General features: G+C 43.7%; 3 protein-coding genes across 6 annotated transcripts in view; 1 reads left to right on the forward strand and 2 right to left on the reverse strand.

The window, feature by feature from the left end:
* Ccdc65 (coiled-coil domain containing 65) overlaps positions 1-2,286 on the forward strand; it is an 8,355-nt gene extending 6,069 nt beyond the window's left edge. The window contains exons 5-8 of the mRNA XM_015493296.2: positions 663-860; positions 1,055-1,273; positions 1,636-1,788; positions 1,874-2,286. Of these exons, the coding sequence (XP_015348782.1) occupies positions 663-860; positions 1,055-1,273; positions 1,636-1,788; positions 1,874-2,191 (888 nt within the window). The 3' untranslated portion in view covers positions 2,192-2,286. The remainder of the gene's footprint in view (positions 1-662; positions 861-1,054; positions 1,274-1,635; positions 1,789-1,873) is intronic.
* On the reverse strand, positions 1,583-7,224 carry Fkbp11 (FKBP prolyl isomerase 11). 4 transcript variants are annotated; one of them, XM_048802629.1, is made up of 7 exons: positions 5,948-6,557; positions 5,721-5,786; positions 5,247-5,334; positions 4,916-4,949; positions 4,502-4,572; positions 2,780-2,899; positions 1,583-1,594 (listed from the first exon to the last, which is right to left on the reverse strand). In XM_048802629.1, coding segments are annotated over exons 1-7 (507 nt in total). In that variant the 5' UTR covers positions 6,074-6,557; the 3' UTR covers positions 1,583-1,592. The 4 variants fall into 4 exon arrangements, with proteins under 4 accessions (XP_048658586.1, XP_015348780.1, XP_015348781.1 ...); XM_015493294.2 differs by lacking the exon at positions 1,583-1,594 and having other exon boundaries at positions 2,662-2,899; positions 5,948-6,554; XM_015493295.2 differs by lacking the exons at positions 1,583-1,594; positions 5,721-5,786 and having other exon boundaries at positions 2,662-2,899; positions 5,948-7,224.
* A 6,031-nt stretch (positions 7,225-13,255) lies between these two features.
* The window catches only part of Arf3 (ADP ribosylation factor 3), a 20,240-nt gene continuing 10,397 nt past the window's right edge, over positions 13,256-23,098 (reverse strand). The window contains exons 2-5 of the mRNA XM_015493298.2: positions 17,972-18,201; positions 17,049-17,159; positions 16,707-16,831; positions 13,256-16,189 (exon numbers count right to left, since the gene is read on the reverse strand). Of these exons, the coding sequence (XP_015348784.1) occupies positions 16,028-16,189; positions 16,707-16,831; positions 17,049-17,159; positions 17,972-18,119 (546 nt within the window). The 5' untranslated portion in view covers positions 18,120-18,201 and the 3' untranslated portion in view covers positions 13,256-16,027. The remainder of the gene's footprint in view (positions 16,190-16,706; positions 16,832-17,048; positions 17,160-17,971; positions 18,202-23,098) is intronic.

Here is a 23,098-nt window from a genome sequence, read left to right on the forward strand (position 1 = left end):
TTTTTTTTTTTTTTTTTTTTTTTTAATTTTTTTTATTGTGGGTTGTTCAAAACATTACAAATTTCTTGACATATCATATTCCACACTTTGATTCAAGTGCTTTTATTTTTATTTTGGTACTGGGAATTGAAATCAGGAGCACTTTACCACTGAGTTATATCCCCAACTCTTTTTATTGAGACAGGGTCTTGCTAAGTTGCTGAGGTTGGCATGGAACTTAAAATCCTCCTGCCTCAGCCTCCCAAGTTGCTGGGATTAGAGGCATGTGCCACTATGCCTGGTGGGGTTCTTGTTTTCATGTTATGTCAATGTTTTACAAAAACTTTGAATACATTTTCTATATTTAGAAATTGAAAATATTTCACATAAAAATCTAAATTTTCGACTTCCCTTGAAAAATTTAAAGATCTAGTGGCAACACTGGGCCATGTTTCCAAATGGCAGCATTCATGTGGAGTTGTAGGAGCTCAAGTTCACTACAGGACCACTCAGCCCACAATACTTTCTTATATTATCTTCCTGGTCTTTATGGGCATTTTGATTGGTGATTGCTGCACTGATTAATACTATTAACAGTTCAAAACATGAGGTTTCTGGTGGAAATAAAGGGCATTAGTAGCATAATTTTAAACATTGGGTATTTGGGGGGGGGAACTTCCTAGAACTTAGAAGAGAAGCACTTTCTACGAATACAACTAGAGAATGTAGTAGAAGATCTGTGGAGAAGGTTCCAAGAAGCACTCAAGAATTATACTGATGCCACAGAGGACCGGAAAATTGCCTTTGAAACCTTAAAGGTGAAGGACGAGAAGAGCTCCAAAGAAATTGAAGCACAAATGAAAAAAATACAGAAACTACAGGTAGTATCACCATCCAAAAATGCTACTTACACTACTCCATTATTCCCCTTTCCCCAGTTCCCACTGGGTCTCATTACTCCACTGGGTGAGAAAAGATGATATACTCTGATTTCAGTTCCCAGGCTGTCCTTTTCCTGTGTCAATAAAGACCCTCCTCTGGTCAAGTGTTTCCTCTGTCTACTCTGTCTGTCCAGGAGGCCATAACTATTTCAAAAGGCAAAATCATGCTGCATAATCATGAGAGTGAAGATCAGAACCAGTATATCCGTAATGACAAGGAGTTGGTCCTTACACAACTGCGAAAACTTAAGTCTCAAAGGATGCAGGCCCGAGAGGTATCCCAGGAGAACTTAGTCAAGCTCACCCTGGAAAGTAATGCCACCCTCAAGGCCTTGAAAAAGATCGTTGATAAGGTAATAAAGGGGAGAGGACAGTCAGAACAAAGGCAAATAAACTGCCTGAGGTGAAAGGAACTTAGAAGTAGAGGAGGGTTTCCTCGTGCTTCCTAAGCTTAAGTGAACACTAGGAATATCTTCATTATTCTCTCTCCTCCCCTCATACATTTTAAGTTAAATAATAACAGCTTAATTTAATAAAAATATGAAATACTTAGACCAGTGCTTGGCACATGGTAAGCACTAGGTGTTAGATGTATTTATTACTATTGTCTCTCATTTTAATAAGAAGTTCCCCTGGAGTTGTTTCATGCAGGGAACTAACTCCACTATTTCCCTCTTAGCCCTTTCCTAATGAAGTCTGTTCCTGCTTCCAACAGGGTGAAAAGATCCTTAAACTTGCTGAAATATGTAGAAAATATGAAACAGAGGAAGAGAAAGTGCTGCCTTTTTATTCATCAGTATTGACAGCTAATATGCAGGAGGAGAATGAGGAACAAAATCCTGAAGAGCTTACTATGGAACTTGTGAAGGTAAGGGCTGGGAGAGGATAGGCTTTGGGATAGCATTTGCTACTGGGTCCTGAAGTACACTTTTCCTCTCTAACTCAATTACCAGGTGATGGCTGACTACGTAGGGATGGAGAATTTCTGGAAAAGGTACAACAAGGTGAAACTGGAGCAACTGAGCCTCCAACACAGACGAGCCCAGCTGCTGGAAATTAATGGGAAGCTTCGGGAGATGCTCAAGCAGTACTTGGATGGCATCTCCGTGAGTGATGAAGTGTTGAGCAAGTTTAACCCACTCTTCATAGTCAACCATCAAAGCAACTTATCCCAACCCTTGTCCACATCTACTGCTCAGTCAGGTGACAAACCACCTCCAACTACTTATAATATCATTGAAGCAGCCCACATCATCTCCCACACCCTGTGATCCAAGGGAGGACACGTCTTTCCAACTTCAAAGAAAAAAAAAATTTTTTTTTTGAGACCCAAGTGCTTTGCTATTAAAAACTTCCATGGAGTTTATGAACTCCTTATATTTTTGCTGTCTTGGACAGAGCAGTTCACTTTGAAGACACTAGGAATACTGCCATCCTGGGGAGCAGAGAAAATAGGAAGGCAATGACGCAGTGAAGCACAGCTCTTTGGTGTTGTGGTACCATGGGAGCTCATACCAAAACCTTAAGGACCTAGAGGCCAAGTGGGCAGATCCTATGGGCAGATCTTTGGGGTATATTAGGACAGCAAGTGGTGGTCAGGGGAAGAGGTGACCTAAGGCTTCCAACCACCCCCCCTTGCCAGGCAAGATCCAACTCCAGAATGCCTTTTTTTCTCAGCCCTTCACCTCATTCCCACTTACAAAAAGCAGCTTCAGAAAGTATCAGGTGAAGAATACAAAGCTCTTTAAAAAGTACTATCATTTATTTCTTTTTACTCTTGTTTCGTTTTTCTTCCTTGAGCTTCTTTTTGGAGACTTTGGGTGTGTTGGCCTTTTTGTATAGGTGAAACCCAATGAGACACAGGAGGCCTGGCACCATGGCCATGCCTACCAGAGGCAAAATGCCCTTCACCAGCTTTTGCCAGTAGTTGGCTCGGATCAGTGCAATCAGCTCCACGTCATACTGCAACACTGCATCCGCTGGAGAGGCAGAGGGGAGGTGAGGATTAGAATCTCTTGTGCATTTTATCTGGGGCTTTGAATATGAATGAAAACAGGAAGGGCTGGCTATAGCAAAGCCAACTATGAAGCTGGCAAGACTTAAATGTGGGGTTGAGTTCCCTTAGACAAAGGCAGAGGAGGGTTATAAGCAGAGTCTAGTAATAGTCATATTGACCCCAACTACATGTATGGCTTGGGTTCAGTGAGGTCTTTGACAGCACAGGAAAATTATGAATATGAAATATATAGGCTGTTCTCCATTTATAAAAGAACCCTCTATACTACCTATACCCATTTTCCAAAGAGCCATATGGACAGAATCATTGCAGAGCTGAAATTAACTGGATTTAAAGTAGATAACTTTAAAATTCCACCAACCAATGAGCACATTCAATGTGATTATTAGAAAAACAGTAGTTTGGGGCTGGGGCTATAGCTCAGTGGTAGAGCGCTTGCCTAGCATGTGTGAGGCACTGGGTTTGGTTATCAGCACCACATATAAATAAAGGTCCATCAACAACTAAAAAAAAAAAATAAAGAAAGAAAACTTACAAAAGAAAAGAAAAGAAAGAAAGGAAAAGAAAAACAATAGTTTAGCTAGATGTGGTAGTGCACACCTGTACACAAGAAGCTGAGGCAGGAGGATCACAAGTTAGGGCCAGCCTGGGCAACTTCATGAGACCCTGTCTCAAAAAATAAAAAAGGCTGGGGGTATGGGTATAGCCCAGTGATAGAGTGGCCCTGGATTCCATCCCCAGTACCATAAACAAACAAATAGGGGCAGGTGGAAGAGGAGTGAATGGGAAGGGAGAGGTATACAAAGAAGCAAATAAGCAGTACTGTGAATTGGGAAGTAATAGAACATTGGCTAAAATAGTTTCTCTCTAGTCCCCCTACCCTCTTTCCAGACCTTCCTCTAGCTGGGACTAGGATAGGAATTATGTTCTCAATGCTCTGTGGAATAAAACGCATTTTAGCTAATAGAACATTTGTTATAACGAAAAGCAAAAGATATATCTTTTGGGAAATCTGTCCAGTATCAGCCTTTTAAAAATAGATATAATAGGGGTGTAATTGTGGCTCAATGGGAGCCTCAACTCAGTTGTAGCTGAGTGTGAGGCACTGGGTTCAATCCTAGCACCACATAAAAACAAATAAATGCATTAAGTCCATACATAACTAAATTTAAAAAAAAATAGATACAATAATGATTTATAAGAGTTTTCCAAGTTATGGGGTAGACTTGGCTTTTAAAGATTGCTTTTTTTTAGTTCCTTGACTATTCTGAAAGTAGTAATATAAGCAGCAGACCCATGTAGGTCAAGCAGGTATCTCTTCCCTAAAAATATGCCAGCTGCCAGAGGTAGCCTTAACAGGTGATGTCTGTAGTCTCTATTGGTGACCTGAGCAGGAAAAAAAAAAAAAGTGGCTCTGCAGAAGGAGGCCCCAGACACTCCTGTCCCTTTCAGCAAACCTGATCTGGACCTTCTCAAGCTCCAGACAAAAAAAAAAAAAAAAAAAATTAATTCCTTGTAGGGACTGGTTTTTTGATGGCCTGAGAGAAAGACCTAGTCAGATTACCTGGGACAGATGGTGGAAATCCCCGTTTTCCATAGGCCAAGTGAGAAGGGATGATTGCCCTTCGCTTCTCTCTGAGGGAAGGAATGTAAGTCACAGCCAGAGGTGGGAAGGTGGGCCAGTACCCTCAGTCAGCAAAACCCCTTGTATATTTATACCCAAAACATGAACTTTCCCACCTGTGTGCCTAACAGCAAAAGTGTCCATCTCCCCACAACCCCAACTCCTCCAACAAAACCAGAGGGGCACGGGTTTTAGACGCCCTCAGAAGGCCTACTGACGTGGACCTGTCCAATGTGAAGCCACAGTCCTTTATCCCACATTCTACTGACTCCTGCAGGAGCAGGATGGCAGAGAAAACCTCTACCCAGGGAAAGGGGATACCCACCCTCCTATACCCTCTTCCCAGATACTCACCCTACACACATGTCTAGAAGGCTCTGCTCCAGACCTTGAGGAAGAAGACATAACTTACTGGAAGCTACTCACATTTACCAAATCACCCAAGAGAAAGATCAGAGGTTCACACTTAACTCTCAATTTAGTCTTCCCCACTTCTCAAATTCCTGGTTTCCAATGGGGTATGGGGCAAGAGAAGTATTAGAAGTGAGGCTTAAATCTTAGGAAGTAACTGGAAGAGCCCTGGGGTCTTATTCCAGGAGGCCTTTCCTGGGCAACTTAGGGGTTGAAGAGGCCAAGTAAGGGCATAGGTTGGGAAGAGGTGAAATGAGAGGCACAGGTCACATACCTGGAATCACCTGCTTTTGGCCAAGTTCTATAACCAGAGGATCTCTGGTCAGAGAGGTGTCAATAATGCGTCCATCTATCAAGGTACCCTGGTTGGGAGAGAGCGTCAAGAGCACATACCTAGTACCTCTTAAGGAGGCGGCAACACACACCTGGACCGCAAGGTGGCGGCAACCCCCTTACTGCTGCAGTTTATCCCCCCCAGGGCAAAAAGGAACAGGAAGTCCCAAAGGGCTGGCACTTACTAGAGACCTCTCCACCCTACGTTTCTCAGTGCCAAGGAGGAATTGGAGGAAAAGCACCAAGGGGAAATAGGCAGGAAAGAGGGGCGCCCCTCCCCCCGCCACGTGCTCTACGACCCCAGAGCCTGAATTTTTCCTTCCAAACCGCTTGCCACGTGTCCAAGCCAAAGCTGACGTGTTTCAGCAATGCCCCGCCCCTCCTAAGCCCCGCCCCAACCCCTTGTGCCCCTCACCGTGTAATGTATGTGGAGCGTGTCTCCAAAAGCAGCGGGTTCCGCACACGGTTCGGGGGGCTCCACCTACGATCGGACTACAAGGGTCACGGAAGCTCCTCCAAAGATCTAGTTCTCTCCCCTAGACCCAGCACCATCCAACTCAGTTCCCACACTTCTTCTCTTCCCCACTCCCAGGTTCGTTTAGATCCTGGAGTTCCCCCACAGGTTCTGGCCCATCTCCTCACCAAAGTCTCCACTTGGAGGGTCCGGACGGGACTTTCGGTTTCGAACCCAGCCTCAGCCCGGCACATCGCCCCACTGAGCAGCAGCAGCAGGAGATGGAGGGGCAGGAATAAGGGGCGCAGGGTCATGACTGGATGGGGGCAGGGCACTGGGGCACCAGGACAGGCTACTCTAGTGGCGGCGATTAGGAGAGCTTTTCCTCGGCGCCCAGGCGAGACTGGACGCGACCGGGCTTGTGGTGATGAGGGAGCTCCTCCTCTCGCAATCCTTGCTCCACCTTGTCCCCACCTCCTGGAGGGAGGAGGCCGCAGGGAGCCCTCCCTACTCTCTGAGATAGGGAATTCGCATTCTGACCCATCTGTCCGTTAGCCGTTCTGTCCCACAGGAGGAATTGCTGCCACACCAACAGTTGTCAAAGGTGGCATCCCTCTCCCATCTCTATACCTTCAGCTCCACTCTCTGGAGCAGAGCACTGTCCTATCCTTTTGCTCTTGGAAAGCTAACTGGAAAGCACAAGGAACTATTTTCCTGTAAGAATGGGATGAATCCCTGATATTTTCCTCTGGCATTACCATTTTTCTGCTTTCATTAACAACCTTTTTAAAAGAGCAGCACATACAAACCTTTTGTTTATGCAAGAATTTCAGTCTTTAAAGAGGGTTTCAAATGATTTCAGCCATCCTACCAGTACCATTTGCATAATTTACTCAGCCTTTGGCACCTGGATTCTGCTCGCTCAAAGGCTATCAGGGAGCTCACATTTACCAAACTCTTGGGCCATTTCTTGGCCTGTTGTCTTTAGCATCATCTCTCTGGTATTTGGGGCAACTGAGCTTTGACTGCCCTTGCAAGCCCTAGACACAACTACCTACTAGGCATCTCCACCTAGATGTTTTGCCAGCACTTCAGACTCAACACACCCAACAAGTACTCATTCTTCCTCCTTCCATCCCACCTGCAACAACCTGGTCTTATTCTCCCAATCTCCTCTTTTTGTTGGGGGCTTTGCTATCAGCATTCTCTGATTATTCTTTGTCTACATTCAACCAGTCTCCTTTGGCTTCTCCCTCCAGTCTCTCCAGCTCTTTTTTTCATTCCCATTAAGACCTCATTTTTTCTGCGCCCCCCCCCCCCGGCCCCAGCCACTCTATGGTGTTGTTAAAGAAAACACACACACACACCAGCAGGAGGGAATTTCTGGAGTGATGAATGCTCCATAACGTGAGAGGGACATGAGTTGGATGCAAGCACTTGTCAAATCTTAAACTCTATGTTTACAATCTTGGAATCTCACTTTATGCAAATTATATCGCAAAATTCTAAATACTGAATATATCCCCATAAAAATATATTTCTATGTCTCCCTTAAAGCTGCATATGGTCACAGACATAGTGGGGCACACCTATAATCCCAGGTACTAGGGAGGCTGAAGCAAGAGGATCACAAATTCAAAGCCAGCCTAGACAACTTAGTAGTAAGTCCCTGTCTCAAAAAATAAAAAGAGGCCAGGCAAGGTGGCACACGCCTATAATCCCAGTGGCCTAGGAGGCTGAGGCAGGATTGCAAGTTCAAAGCCAGCTTCAGCAAAAGTGAAGTGTTAAGGAACTCAGGGAGACACTGTCTCTAAATAAAATACAAAAAAGGGCTGGGGATGTAGCTTGGTGGTTTAGTGCATCTGAGTTCAATCCCTCTTACCAAAAAAATAAAGTGCTGAGATATAGCTTAGTGCCCCAGGACTCAAACCCCTGCACTGCAAAAACAAACAAACAAACAAACAACAACAACAACAAAAAAACCTAGAGGACTTATTGGTCACCTAGTTTATGTCTAATAAGAAACAGAAGTGTTGAAAGTATTGTCTTGGCCCAGTACCAAAAAAAGAAAAAGAAAAGAAAGTAAGTATTGTCTTGGACTTCCAAGAAAGTTCTTCAAAGGGAGTTAGCTAGGAAATGTATCATTGTGTTCCTCTCCCTCCCCACAAGGTCTTGCCTTCCTTCCTTCTGCTACCTGGAAGATAGATAAGATTAATTATGCTCTGGTAGCTATATTAGACCATGAGGTGATCATAAGGATGAAGGCTATGTCCTAGCATGGTGAAAAAAAAAAGATAAAAGCCTAAAAACTGAAGAGCCACCACATCAGCCCCTGGATTGCCTACCATCAGATGCCTTCCTCCAACCATCCCTTAGGGATCACTGGAGATTGAACCCAGGGTCTCCCCCATGTTAGGTTAAATACTCTACTATTGAATCACATCCCCAAACCACCAAACATCTTTAAATTGAGATTTTACTTTTTTATTTAAAAGAGGAATAAACCTCATTCCCAACCTCTCCTACTTGAGATCATTCTGTACATTTTTACTATTTAGTTTGTCATGTCAGTTGCCCACCAAAAACCTACCATGGCTCCACATTGCCCAGTGAATAAAATTCTGACTCCTTGACATGTCAATTAAAAGCTTTTGTACTCTAGCACTTATTTACTTTTCTCAACTGGTCTTTTAGCCTATTAAACTGAAAGCCTTTTAGAAACAGAACCTCATGTTTCTCTTTTCTATATCCTCATTGCTTGTGTCTGACATACAAATGTTTATGAACTGGACCAAAACCTCTTCCTGCTTCTGGACTGTGATCTGGCCATCAGAGGAACCTATACCATGTGTTTCCATCTCTATGTCCTAGTTCATGCTCCTCTCTTTACCTGTCAAGTTTCCTCCAGGTTAAATTCAAGTATCTCCTCAGTGAAGCTCTGATTCTCTTAGTTAACAGTGACTTTCCCTATTTTTGAACTTCAGGCATATACTTAGGGACATTTTTATATTTTCCCTTGGGTTGCAGCTATTTGTGCATGCCCCTCTCCTCCAGTCTCATATCCCCCAATAGCCAGCTCACTGATACCAAGGACAGGCTGTGATCATTTCTAGATCTCCCAAGGTACCAGCTGAACAATAATCTCCAAATAACAGATTCTAGACAAATGTGTTTTTTTTCCTCCTTTGGTACTATGGATTGAGCTACCTCTCCAGTTTTTTTTTGGACACAGGGTCTCTCTAAGTTGCTGAGTCTGGATTCCAACTTGTGAATCTTCCTAACTTAGTCTTCTGAGTCACTTGGGATTGCAGATGTGTGTACCACCACACCCTGCACAAGTGTTTTATTTTGAAAAATTACACAATGAAATAAGGAGAAACTATCAAAAATAAAGATATAACTACACTAGTATGTAAAACTTCTAAGCCAAATGTATATACCCTTAAATAAAAAAGCAGGTATAGTACACATGTGACATAAATGAATTCATATTTTAACTAAAATGTGTTGATTATATATATTTTTTTAAAAGTAATGAGAGGGGGATCAGGGTTGAGGCTCAGTGGTAGAGCACTTGCCTAGCATGTGTGAGGCACTGGGTTTGATTCTCAGCACTGCATATAAATAAATGAATAAAATAAAAGTCCATCAACATCTATAAAAATCTTTTTCTAAAGGTGCTAGGAGCATAACTGAGGGTGGTTAGGTTAGAAGATAGGAATAGGAAGAATAGACATCAAATTCCACATTACTCTATATATTTATGTTTTGTTTGTTTGAAAGTACTGGGAATTGAACCTAGGGCAACATGAATGTTAGACAAGCACTCTACCCGAGTCATATCCCCAACACTTTTTGTTTTGAGACAGGATCTTGCTAAATTGCCCAGTTGGCCTCAAATTTGTAAACCTCCTGCCTCAGGCTCCAACGTAGCTGGGATTACAGGCTTTATCCCACCCAGCACTATTATTTGGATCTTTTATAATATAAATTACTTTTATTGTAAAAATTTTTTTAAATATTAATCAACAAGAAAGATAACAATACAAGGGAAGTGTGGAAGGTGTTGACTGAACTATGCTAATAGAGCTAAAGGAATCAGGGTGGAAGAAAAAAGGAAAAAAGGCCTGTGTTTAGAGAGGCCATGGGTAGCTTTGTGGAGGAGGTGAAACAAGCTAGATCTTGACATGGGATGTTTTTAATCAAACAATAAAGAAGGTAAAGGCAGAGAAGACAAGATTTTGGGGTGAAATTAATCAATCAACTTGCCGAAAATAAGAGACTTGCCAGAGAAGCAGAGAGAGGTAGATGGAGAGGGAATTAAGGGCTGGTTGTGAAGAACCCTGAATGCCAGTCTAAGGCAGTGGAAACACTTTGAAAGTTCCTGCTACATTCCTAGAATGGTGTCAGGAAAGTGGGAGGCTATTGTCTTGTTCAGGCTGTTTGAGAACCTGAATGTGAAGGGAGAGTGGATACAAGAAAAAGAGGGTAACAGTGAAAAAGAAAAGAACAAAACAAAAACAGACAACAATATCCACCTACAGAAGGTAGCACAAGCCCACCTCAACCCAGGAGGGACCAAGGAAGGAGCTTTTTCCCTGGGTTAAGTTAGAAGAACCTGAAAGATGAGATGGGGTTCTGGAAAAGGGAGGGGAACTCCCTCAACCCTGACTAGAAGTATTACATAAATCAGAGAATCACTCCTAGAAAAGCCCCCACCTTCAGAGGTGCCAGAAAACTCTCAATGGTTTGCACATAGGTAGAACTGGTCAGCTCTGTGCATGGAAAGCCAGTTCTGCCTTGAGTGTCTCTACCCTGCTATGTCTAGCTCAGAAGCCATATTGGATCCACAAGTAGGGCCCAGATACTCTCCTGCGGCTCATGGCCAAAGTGACACAGATGAGCAGACACTTTCACACCTGACCCAATTTCCTCACTTCCAGTGCCTTCAGTGGTTTTGCTTCCTTTACCATACTCAAAGCTTCCATTTCCTCTGTCCTAACCTGCTTCACCTTTCTCAGGAATTCAGGGTTATTCTTACCCATACCGATAACCAGGGTCAGGAAACCCAATTAGAAAAAACCTTTCTAATTAAAGAATGAAGGCATCTGGATCCTATCACTCCCCAGGGACCACCATGATACTCCACCTCTTCAATTACTGAGTTAGAAAGTGAGAGAACTGGAAAGAAGCTGCTTAGCATTATTACAGCCTGACCAAGTACACTACTCCCAACTCTGTGCAGCAGCAAAAGACGGGGTATCCGCTACACAGTTATTCTCCAAATGGTACATTATATATATCCCAAAGGATTCCAGAGCATCCCAAAAATGGATCCCCAAGTCCCTCCATGAGTATAGAGGTCTGACCCATTTTTTTAATATTTATTTTTCAGTTTTCGGTGGACACAACATCTTTATTTTATTTTTATGTGGCGCTGAGGATTGAACCCAGTGCCTCACGCATGCCAAGCAAGTGCGTTACCGCTTGAGCCACATCCCCAGCCCCTCTGACCCATTTTTAACACAGACCTGAAAACATGAAAGTACTTGCCATCAGGCACAGTGGCACATGCCTACAATCCCAGCAACTCAGAAGGCTGAGGCAGGAGGATCACAAGTTCAAGGGCAGCCTTGGCAACTTAGCACAACCCTGTCTCAAAATTAAAAATAAAAAGGGCTGAGAGTGTAATTCAGTGGTGGAGTACTCCTGGATTCAATCTCCAGTCCTGGGATATGTGGGGATAACAAAAAATATATAAAACTTGTCAGCTTTCTCTTCTAACCAATCCAGAAATTTGAATTGGCAATGCTGAGTGCAATGAATCCCCAGAGCCTTCAGACCTTGTTGTACCTCATACTGTTTTGTTTCTTGCAGTGCTGGGGATTGAGCCCAGTGCCTCACATATGCTTGGCAAGCACACTACAACTGAGTTACATCCCCAATCCCACTGCCCCTATACTCTGGAAGGAAGAGTATAGCTTTGTCCCCCAGGTTGTTTCCTCAATCCATGTTCCCCACAAACTGGATGGTTTAAATAACTACCACAAGAGGGCTATCTTCTACTTCTTCCTGGAGTCTTGAGTATTTGGGCCAAAAAGGAATAGGACAATCTCTTCAAGTCCATTCAGCTCAAGTGTGCTCCATTATCATTGTCTGATGAGAAGTTATAGCTCTGGAAGTTATCTATTTATTAACACACAAATAAAGTACTTGGGAAAAATGCTCTTATTAGCAGTCTGTCACCAAGCAGAAGACCTTGGAGGAGCCTAGGAGGAAAGTGTCATCTGATTTGTGTATTTTTTTTTGTGTGTGTGTGGGGGGTGTTGGAGGTTCTGTTTCATTTTTTTTCCATTTTAGAATGCATTCACTATTTGACTCTGTAGATNGGGGGGGGGGGGGTAGTACTGGAGAATGATGTCATCTAATTTTGAGGGTAAATGGGTAATGCCTGAAGCTACAGAGTTGGTACAGTGATATCTAGCAGTTTTGAGGGTTACAAGAAGGCAGAAGCACTTGGTCCTTGAGAGTGATAGCTTATTAACAGGAGAGAGGCTGAAAAGGAAAAATGGCAGGGAAGGCAACTGAAAGGTAATTGAATACAAATTATATACTTCATACTGGTACTTGGGCTTTCAAGCTTATTATAGTCCAAAATCCTGTCCATTACCTACCACAGCAACCTGGGAAGACCTCTGTCCTCAAAGCATAAGAAAGTATTGAGAATGGGGGAGGCCTGGATGGCTTAACTAGCCTAAGCATAGCACCATCCCTTTTTCTTTGCCTGGAGCCAGACAACAATATCAAAAGAGAAACAGAGCAGTGGTAAGAGTGGGGTGGGAAAAAATAAGCTTTATGGAATAATTTGATTCCCCAAGACATCTATACAATCTCTGAATGAGGCTTGGCATCCTGACAGTAGGGAACCACAAGCTGGAAGTAGAGTTGATGTAGGGCCATCCACTCTAAGAAGAATCAAGTTCACAGATTTGTACCCCTAATGCATATTTGCTACCAAAATCCAGACCTAGACAGGTAGGGGGACTCCAATATATGATTGAGGGGGACTATGTTCAAATGGAAGCACCTGATGTGCAGGCCTAGGGAGATCTGAGAATGGAGGAAATACAGCATCCTCCAAGTTCAGGGCCCTCCAGTCACTGGAATGCACAAAGGATACCCACAGGTGATAAATATGGCTAATTTCAGAGTTACACCCTTCATATCTAGAGGAGCAAAGTCACAGAGCCTTCACATTACAGCATCAGATTCATTTGGACCCCCTACTATGGGATATGATGGGGAAGAAATAAGTAGTGTAGAGATGGAACTAAGTTCTTCCATAACCTCACTCTTCTCTCAGCAAGTGTATCCATTCTCCCCTCTGCTGAGAGAAGAAGCATTCTGGAGAGAGGGACCACAAAGAGAACTACCTTCACCATTAACCCAATGCCCCACAGCTGCTTCACATCAAGGATGAAGGTCTGCTCCAAAGCTGCATAAAACAAGTTTAATTTCCAACCAAGGTCACAGTCATTGTGTTATCCCACATTTTGAGCAAGGATAGAGAAGGTGAGTTATTAAACATATACAGTCTACATTCCAAAGGAGGAAAAAAGAGAAAAAACAGATCAAAACTGCATTTACCACTATAACACCACAAACAAACTGGAGTATGGGGAGGAGGGGAGTCCCCAGAAAGAAGAAAACTAGAACATGGGAAAGCACAAAATTAAATCCATCTGAGGAGACCAGGAAAAGGAGTGTCCAGAAACGAAATGAAATACCCAATCCTAAAAAATGCTATTAGGTGAATGGGAATGTAGAAAGGACCACCCCTGCTCAAGGACCTAGCAGTCAGGGATGCTATTAGATCACTTACTGCCCCCTGCTGGAAAGATCTGAAGCAGCATGAATGCAATCTCCAAGGCTGCTTCCTAATATCCTCAGTCCCATATTGGTCTCTGGACCTCTCAAACACAAGATGGGGTTGAAGCCTAAAATAAGGAAAACATGTTTGGAACTGGCATCTAACTAGGGAAGGTCAGAAAAGGAGTGAATCAGGAGAAGAGGCAAAGTCCTCTCCAACTGCAAAGATACACAGTGGGGAATCAGAAATAGGAAAAGAAAAAAAAAAACAAGGAAAAGAAAGACAAGCAGGCAACAGTGGTAAATAAACTGAGAAGGCAAAGGAAAGAGTTCAGGGAGGGAAAGGCAACAGGGACAGCACAAAAAAATCAGGAAACAGAGCAAAGAAAATGTATGGACGGAATAATCTACAGAGTCAAATAGTGAATGCATTCTAAAATGGAAAAAAAATGAAACAGAACCTCCAACACCCCCCACACACACACACCAAACACACATACACATACACACACACACACACACAAAGGCCTAGAGAGCAAGATACCTGCACACACCCACTGCATTTTGGGTAACACACCACTAAGTAACTGGCACTGAGGGAGACACCCCTAAACCTCTTTCACAGTTCAAATCTGGGTGGGGTCAGGAGTATTGATTTGCTTGCTGTAGACAAAGATGGCAGGAAATCTGGCCCCATGGAGTGGGGCTTGGGACAGGCCTTCTGGAAAGGGGTCCCTTAGCCCCAGGGCTCAGGCCTGAGCCCTGACTTTAGCAGAAAGGTTATAGGCAGCCGTCTTAGAGCTCAGGGAGCAGCCAGCACACACAGGAGCCCACAAAACAGCGACAGCTTCACAGAATCTGCAGGAGTCAGGACTTTAGGGACAAGCGCCCCCTGTAGACAGACACAGTAGCAGCAGCTTCTGAACAACTGCATAATAATGAGGGATGGACCCTGAAGACCACTGTCTCCTACCAGCATCAATCACCACCATTCAGGGTCCAGTTTCCTCCAATCCAATCCCCAGATCCATTTATGGTAAGTGAGTTGAGGACAGGGGAAGGCTATTGGAATGAAGGGGAAGAGGACAGCAAGGATAGTTTGAGGACCCGGAAACAATACAAAATCTTCAGCTCTCAGCTCGTTCTGTACTAGAAAGAGAGAATTGGAGAATAAGGGGATTGATATTGAGGTCTGCTATGTCAACCCAACTCCACAGCTTCTCATTAGACTACCCAGTCAGTCCTGATCAGGCCAGCAGGACTATTAGGGTGAGAAAACTTCTGACAAAGGACAAATGAAACCATCCAGCCCCCAGGATCAGAGGGCGAGGCACAGGAAGGCAGGAATAGGACTGACCCATGCCTCACCTCTTAATAACAAACAAGGAATGTAGAAACCCTGAAGCCTTCCCCACCACAATGCACCCCACCCCTGTGTACCCTGGGTCCCAAACACACCAGCCTTGCTATCTCTACCTCCCCCTCAAGCTCCTGAAGAACAGATCTAAGGATAGTGGGGGAGGATCAGTTAAACACTCTGGGCTAACAATGAGTAGGTTTCTCTTTGCTTCTCACTAATAAGGCAGAGCAGAATGGCATCTCCTTGGGAACAGTCACCTAGGGATAAATGCCACCCCCTGCCCTAAGAAGGGTGGAAAAAGGGGTATAAGGAAGATGGTGGTAAAAAATCCATGATCTATCCTATCATCCAGGAACACCTACCTGCAGAGAGGAGAGGGATGAGTCCAAGACAGGCAGTCCTGTCTAAATGAAACCCTCTTCCCTTTATCTCAGCACAAGGAAGGGACAAATGACAAGGCTCCACTGGGCAGTGTCCTGGCTGTAAGCCCTGAGCTGCATTCCACCCCTCCCTCTTTCCCTGTGGACCCCACACATATATCTCTCTATACATGTATATACAGGCGCACACATGCACGCACACACAGAGAGGCCCGTGCAATTTCCATGTAGAACAGGGAGAGGGTGTCAAAGAAAAGGAATACAAGGAAAAGGAGAGGGGTCTAAAGGGGACAGGAAAGGGACTCCAATGCCAAAAGCACAGCAACCAGTGCCAAATGAACAAACGGAGAGAATACCCCATCCCACCTCCCAAAACCCAGAGAGTGAAGGGGGTACCCCATGAAACCATAACAACCTCATTTTTGTTTTAAATCCAGTAAATTGGAATGATTCATCATCAGGACAGTAATTGGGGACTGGTCATGTCGGTGGACAGGTAGAGGGGGAGAGTCGGGGAGGCAAGGCTCTTGCTGGGCATGCGGACATGATACCCAGGGCCCTAGCCACACTTGCAATGGAGGGGAAGGGGTAGGGCTGGGATAGGGAAACAATAGGTATGTAAGGGATGGGTAGGGTAGTCAGATAGGGCTGCCTGGCTCTCACTTCTTGTTTTTGAGCTGATTGGCCAGCCAGTCCAGGCCTTCATACAGCCCGTCCCCGCTGGTAGCACAGGTAGCCTGAATGTACCAGTTGCGATGGCGCAGGGAATGCAGGCCCAGCTTGTCTGTGATCTCAGCAGCATTCATAGCATTCGGTAGATCCTGGAGTGCAAGAGAGAAACACATAAAGGAGGCTCAGGATCTTTCAAAGACTTCTAAAGCACCACCTACCTTTTCCTCCTCCTTCATTTTAGGAAACCATACTTTGGACTCAGTCATCCTAGACCCCCAGATCCAAGGCATCAGATAGTTATTCCATAGAGGAGTTGGAAACCAAACACAGGGTTGGTAAAGAAGCAGAAGTGATTCAGACAAGGTGAAGAATTAAGTCTGCCTGACAGCAGGAGTAAGAGCAATTCCACTAAAGTTCACAATAGAGAAATGAAAGATTTGAGATGATGTTTCTACCACACTGATCCCTGAGGACTAAAATGTTGCTAAATAAACCTTGGTAGGGAAAACGAGAGACATAAGCAAGCTGACTACTTTATATTTTCCACACTTCCAAAATTGAGGGTACAGTCACAGGACTATAAGCCTGTGACAATAAGCCCAAGACCCCATGATTTCCACAGACTGGTTGCCCTCTCCCAAATTCAGGCATGGGGAGAAGTCTCACCTGTTTATTCGCAAAGACAAGGAGCACAGCATCTCGGAGCTCATCCTCTGCCAGCATCCTCATCAACTCTTCCCGGGCCTCATTCACTCGCTCCCGATCATTACTGTCAACCACGAATATCAAGCCTAGGGAGGCACAGCATGGGCTGCACAGATATGACAGATGCCGCACCGCCCCCCCAGACCAACACCCTTTTCACCCCCTTCTGCTCCTTTTCTTTTTTTCTCTACCCACAGGAGATGCAGCAGAACAAGGGTTGGTGTCCCTTAACTAAAGAAAACAGCCACACTTTGTTCATACCCAACCAACCCATTCCAGTCCTGAGCAGTTTATCTGTCATACCTTGAGTGTTCTGGAAGTAGTGTCTCCAGAGAGGCCGAATCTTGTCCTGGCCACCTACATCCCACACTGTGAAGCTGATATTCTTATACTCTACTGTTTCCACATTGAACCCTTTGGGAAAATACATGCAATGGTTACTTGCCCTCAAATACCAAGCCTGCAAACAATGTCCCAATGAGTTTGGTCCTGTTTCCCCTCAGCCTTCCTCATGACACCAACAATAGAAAGCTAATGTTTCCTCAGACCTGATAGTCTGAAGGCCAAAAAGAAAATTTAAGGGGAAGAGTCAAAGAGAACAAGGAGTTCTAGTCAGGAGGTTCACAGCTGCCTGGGTAATGTAAATCAAGCTTCTCCAATCACTCCTTCAAACTCTGCCCCTCTCTCCTGCAAAGAAATGACTCAGCCCCATTCTTGTACCCTGGCCCTCAGTGTCTGCCTCAGCTAAGATGTGAAGCTGAGAGACAGAGTGTATAGTGAAAAATCAGCTATAGTACCGGAGCCCCAATGCAGAACAAACTGACCATGATGATCTGAAGCCCTGATCTATGTGGCAAATGTTCTCCCTCCCATAGACAGGTCTTAACCAGGGAACTGCCACCTAAGATCTAAACCAAAGCAATTCCAGGCCTCTGGCAGGAACATCAAAGCTCTTCACCTGCTTTCCAAACAACATAAAGAACAAACCAACTCTAGGGCCTGAGGGCAATCGCTGAGTGCCAGGTTGTGGAAGTTCCCGCATCAGGGAGGGCCAGGATAGGTGGGCAAATGGCAGTACCAGCACCTGCTAGCAAGTTAAATAGTCATCCTTTTCTGAGGCCCACAAATTGTATGGACTTGCCTGGGGAGAAGCCAGGTAGGTGATCTAGGAATAGGCCCTGGCTCAACTGTTGGCATAAAAGCCCACATACTAGTTGTGCCCTTACCAATGGTAGGAATGGTGGTGACAATCTCCCCCAGTTTTAGCTTGTACAGTATAGTAGTCTTCCCTGCAGCATCCAGGCCCACCATCAGGATGCGCATCTCTTTCTTCCCAATCAGGCTCTTCAGAAGGTTTCCAAAGATATTGCCCATGATCACAGCAGCTGCTTTCTGAGGACAGTGGGGCCCAAGTCGGGGCAGTGGCAGTCTGGTCCCTGGTATAGAAGACTTGATCCTAGATAATGAAAATGCAAACTCATTACCATCACTCATTTGTCAAGGCTTCATGTAAATGGAATTTGCCAAAGTCATAGTGGGAGTTCATTTATGACAACTGAGAGCCTGAGGGGATTATGAGTATCAAGAACTACTCAGATACATCCTGAGCCTTTGGGAGCAGAGACAAAGCTGGGAACATGTAGGATCCATACCCCTGCCAGTAATGTACTGTGTGACTCTGGGAAAATTATTTCATCTTTCCAAATCTGCACCTGTATGCTGAGGGGGTTCAACTAGGTGATTTCTAAAAGTTCTTTCAGTTCTGACATTCTATACTACACCCCAAGGCACTGCAAGATCATTTATACCCCTCCCTCACCAAACCTTACTGAGACTTCTAGAAAGAGTGGGAGAGGAGGGAGTGGAATGAGGAGTGGCTCTCTGTGACTCCTGACAAGGTTTAGGCTTGTCAGGTTCTCAAGGTTTTGCTCTCAGCCCTCATCAAGAGATTCTGCTTCTTCCCTATATATTTTTGCAATTCCATCTTCCTTCTACATCAGTGTAAATGAAGAAGAAATAAGAAAGCAGCACTCCTGGGCTGGGGATGTGGCTCAGCGGTAGAGTGCTCTCCTAGCACGCGTGAGGCCCTGGGTTCCATCCTCAGCACCATATAAAAATAAATAAAGGTATTGTGTCCAACTACAACTGAAAAATAAAAATATTTTTTAAAAAAAGAAAGCAGCACTCCTAAGAGGCTAATTCTTTACACTCCGAACTACATGCTGCTTAAGATATGCCCTATCCATATAATAGCATACTTGAAAATGGGGGGTAGAGGGGAGCGAGGCTATCCTCTCCTTAGTCAGGCAGATCTAGGTTCACTGTAGCCCATCCACAGAGCAGCCAGTGATTTTTTTTTTCTTCCTTACTAGAGATTGAACCCAGGGCCTTGCTCATGCTAGACAAATGCTCCTTCTACCACTAAGCCACAATCCCAGCTCTAAAAAACCAAAATCAGGCTGGGGATGTGGCTCAGCGGTAATACATTTGCCTAACATGAATAAGGCCTTGGGTTCAATCCCTAGGACAGCACAAAGGAAATAAAAGCAAAATCATGTGATTCCCCTGCTCAAAACCCTCTCTTATGCTTGTCTAATATCAACAAAGATCTGGATCTGAGTCCCAGCATCACCCCCACACAAAACAAAAACCTCTCTTGGCTTCATATCTGTCTTCAATAAAACCCAAAGTCCATGCCATAGTTTACAAGGTCCTGCAAGATATACACTCAGGCCAAGATTTATCACATCTCTCTCTTTTTTTAATATTTACTTTTTAGTTGTAGTTGGACACAATACCTTTATTTTATTTATTTATTTTTATGTGGTACTGTGGATCGAACCCAGGGCCTTGCACGTGCCAGGCGAGCGCTCTACCTGAGCCCCAGCCCCAGCCCTCATCATATCTCTTACCACTTTCTCCTTTGCTTGTTCCACTCCAATTCCCCAAGCAATTTCCTGACTCAGAGCTTATGTTTTTGCTATTCTCCCTGCCTGAAATGCTCCCCTACCATGTAACCTTCATGGATCACTCCCTTTTTTTCTTCAGGTGTCTGTTCCAATGTCACCCATGAAAGAGGCCTCTAACAGGTTCAACATAAACACCATTTCCTACCTCACTTATCATACTTTACTTATCTTTATAACATTTATCACCATGTGACACATTATATAATGGTTTCTTGCTGTATTATTTCACTCCTCCTACTATATTGTCAGATCCTTATGTGTTCTATGTCCCTAGTACCTAGAATAGTACAAAGCACATAATAACTGAATAACAGAATTAACTCCTAGGGTCTCTACTGACCTCACTGACAGCTCACTCAGATTGGATTTTTATGTCTGGTACATAGTAAGCACTTAATAAATACCTGCTGAAAGGATAAAGAGTAGTAAGAACCACTATGAAGATACAAAATGCCTACCTGCCCATCTTGTCCATTGCTTCTAACAGAAATTATCAGATTCATTCATTCATCTCTCTTCTTCTTCACTGCCTTCTCTATGGCACAGGATAGCCATATAAATGCATCTTTGAGACATGAAATGGGGGTTCAGAACCACCCATGTTAGCCAGTTGTCTGTGCCTGCAGGAGGCATGCGTCAGCGGGCAGCTTATTCAGCAATCACCATATGCCAGCTACTGGCAATCTCTTATGGTCTGGGAACCAGAGACACACACATCCCAAACCCAGAAGGTGAAGAAACAGGTCAAGACAGAGTACACCCAAATTCAAGAATGTGAAAGATGGATGGGGAAGAATTCTATTTTAACAAGCTATAACATGGGGGTTTGATGAGAGTTGTTTTTTTTTTAGAAACTTCTTCAGGCTTTTTGTTTTGTTTTTCTTATTCAATCTGCAGTAAATTCCAGACTAATGCAAAAAAGTCAGATCAACAGCCCCTGGAGACCAAAGTACTAGTTTGTCCAAAAAAACCAGAATCAAGTGCCTATGGAGTATTTCATCTTCAAAGGTTTCCCCAGACATCCACTAATGAGCCAGGCGTGGCACTTCTGGTAGATTCCCCACATGAGCCCTGCCCCTGACCCACAGGGCTTAACACCCAAGAGAGAGGGCCTGGCTCAACTTTAGGACTCAATTTCAACTAAATGACCCACTAACCATCATCATTCCTGCCCTTCTTGCCTCAACCCACCCAGGTAGACAGACTCCTGAGGATCCCTGAGGCAGGAGGGGACACCTGCCCAGCTAATCAGATCAACACTGACAATTTGTAGTAGTCAGACTTCAGAGTGGCTACCATCTCCTCCAGAAATATAAACCTTCCCCAAGTCTTTCCCATCTTTATCCTACCTCCTACTCAGGAGACCTTTCTTTCAACTCCAGACAATACTTTGTTTTAAAGGTTTGATATCGGGCTTTGGCCCAGATTCTGAATTGAATTTATATTTATATTTATAATTGAATTGAATTTATATTTATCTTGCTGTCCTTCATAACTGAATCTACTGTTGAATAAATGATTATCAACAGGGGCTGGGGATGTGGCTCAAGTGGTAGTGCGCTTGCCTAGCATGAGTGAAGCACTGGGTTCGATTCTCAGCACCACATAAAAATAAAATAAAGATATTGTGTCCACCTAAAAAAAACTAAAAAATAAATATTTTTTTAAAAAGGATTACCAACACAAGTATAGCAGTGGTTAAAAAAGACATAATCAGTCCATCATTTGACCCATAACATGTGAACCTTTAGTTTATTTCTCTGCTAAGTTGTCATGATGAAATCTTGCTTTAAAAGCTGACCCTACAGTTGCTTCTATTTCTGTTTCCTTGCATGCCATATTAAGGTCCCTGAATGATGTGAACCACTCTTGTGGTACTTACCACCTTCTAGAGTTTTTTCTTTCCTTTATAGATATGTACATTTACTATCTCCCCAATTAAACTGTGTACTTCCAATTGATAAGGACTATATCCCTTATTTTGGACCTGTCCTCACCCCTAGTGTCAACTTTGTAAGAGTTCAGTCAAGCACACTGTCTTATTTAAGTCCCATCTAAGGATATCTTTATATAATTTCTTCAGCTCAGGAGTATTTAATTTCAGATGGTTGCTTAAATATCCATTCCATAATATCTGACCTCAGGACTGGTTCATGAACTACATGAAAGGACTAGAAGAGCAGAATTGGTGGAATCTTCTCATCACTTAATATGAATATCAGATGTAAAAATAATATAAAAAATAATATGAAATGGCATTGATAAATATATGTTTAAATATCCAGTAGCTGCTAGGCGGAGTAGTGCCTGCCTGTAATCCTGACTGAGCTCAGAAGACTGAGGCAGGAAGATCACAGAGCCAGCCTCAGCAACTTAGTGAGACCCTGTCTCAAAATAAAAAATTGGGCTGGGGATGTGGCTCAGTGGTTAAGCACCCCTGGGTTTGATCCCTGGTACCAAAACAAACAAAAACACCGTGTGTGTGTGTGTGTGTGTGTGTATGTGTGTGTGTCTCTCTCTCTCTCTCTCTCTCTCTCTCCTTGGCCTTGAAATTAATGGACATAATGATTCTCTTTAAATATAATTAGGAGCTTGATTTAGCTGAGTTTTCCAAAGGGAATGCTGGCTTTCTAAACTTTCTCTGTCCCTGCCTATTACCAGATAGTATGCTGTTTTACCACTGGGATGGTGGCAGCTTTCAGCTTTTGTGCCATGAACACAAACTTTTGGCTACACAGCTAATTCTCACTTCTATCATAATGCATTCCTTAAAATAATAATAATTTTAAAAAGCAGAATGGCAAAAAATAAACAAACCCTGAATTATCTCCCCATGTACTGTAGAGCCTATACAGTTACTCCTTTTCACCACAGATGGTGAAACACAGGACTTCACAGGGCAAAATGCCAGGGTTCCATGGGCTGTTGGAAACCAAGAAGAGCAGTTAAAACTGAAGGTGAGTGACTCTAGATGAAAAAGTGGAATATAGTAATAATTCTATTAACAAAGAAGATATCTCAACATTCTATATTACAGTTAGAAACTTTGTTATCAGATGTAAAAATAACCACTGGAGCTACAAAATTTGTTCCAGTATTATCTGTGTGGGGCACTGTATGAATTCAATCAAGCAAACTTGTTGATTCAAAACTCATCTGAGGATATCCCCACCTGAGGACCACTCACCACTCCCACCCCACCCCCTCAGGAGAGGCAGGCTGTTGCTATGGCTGGCTGCTCAGTCGTCTCAGCTTATCTATATTGCAGGAAAATGCCTATCTCCATCTCCAGGCCATTCTGAAAGTTGCAGCCCTGTCTGCCATACACATTCCCCCACCTAATTTTATATATATATATATATATATATATATATATATATATAT

The sequence above is a fragment of the Marmota marmota genome, unplaced genomic scaffold, assembly GCF_001458135.2.
Source record: "Marmota marmota marmota unplaced genomic scaffold, marMar, whole genome shotgun sequence".
In the NCBI taxonomy this organism is placed as follows: Eukaryota; Metazoa; Chordata; class Mammalia; order Rodentia; family Sciuridae; genus Marmota; species Marmota marmota.

Coding starts and splice junctions, on each gene's coding strand:
- Fkbp11 (XM_015493294.2), bottom strand. CDS start 6,073: ATGACCCTGCGCCCCTTATTCCTGCCCCTCCATCTCCTGCTGCTGCTG. Junction 5,335..5,720: donor CGCTCCACATACATTACACG/GTGAGGGGCACA, acceptor TCTCCCAACCAG/GGTACCTTGATAGATGGACG. Junction 4,573..4,915: donor CTTCTAGACATGTGTGTAGG/GTGAGTATCTGG, acceptor TCCTTCCCTCAG/AGAGAAGCGAAGGGCAATCA.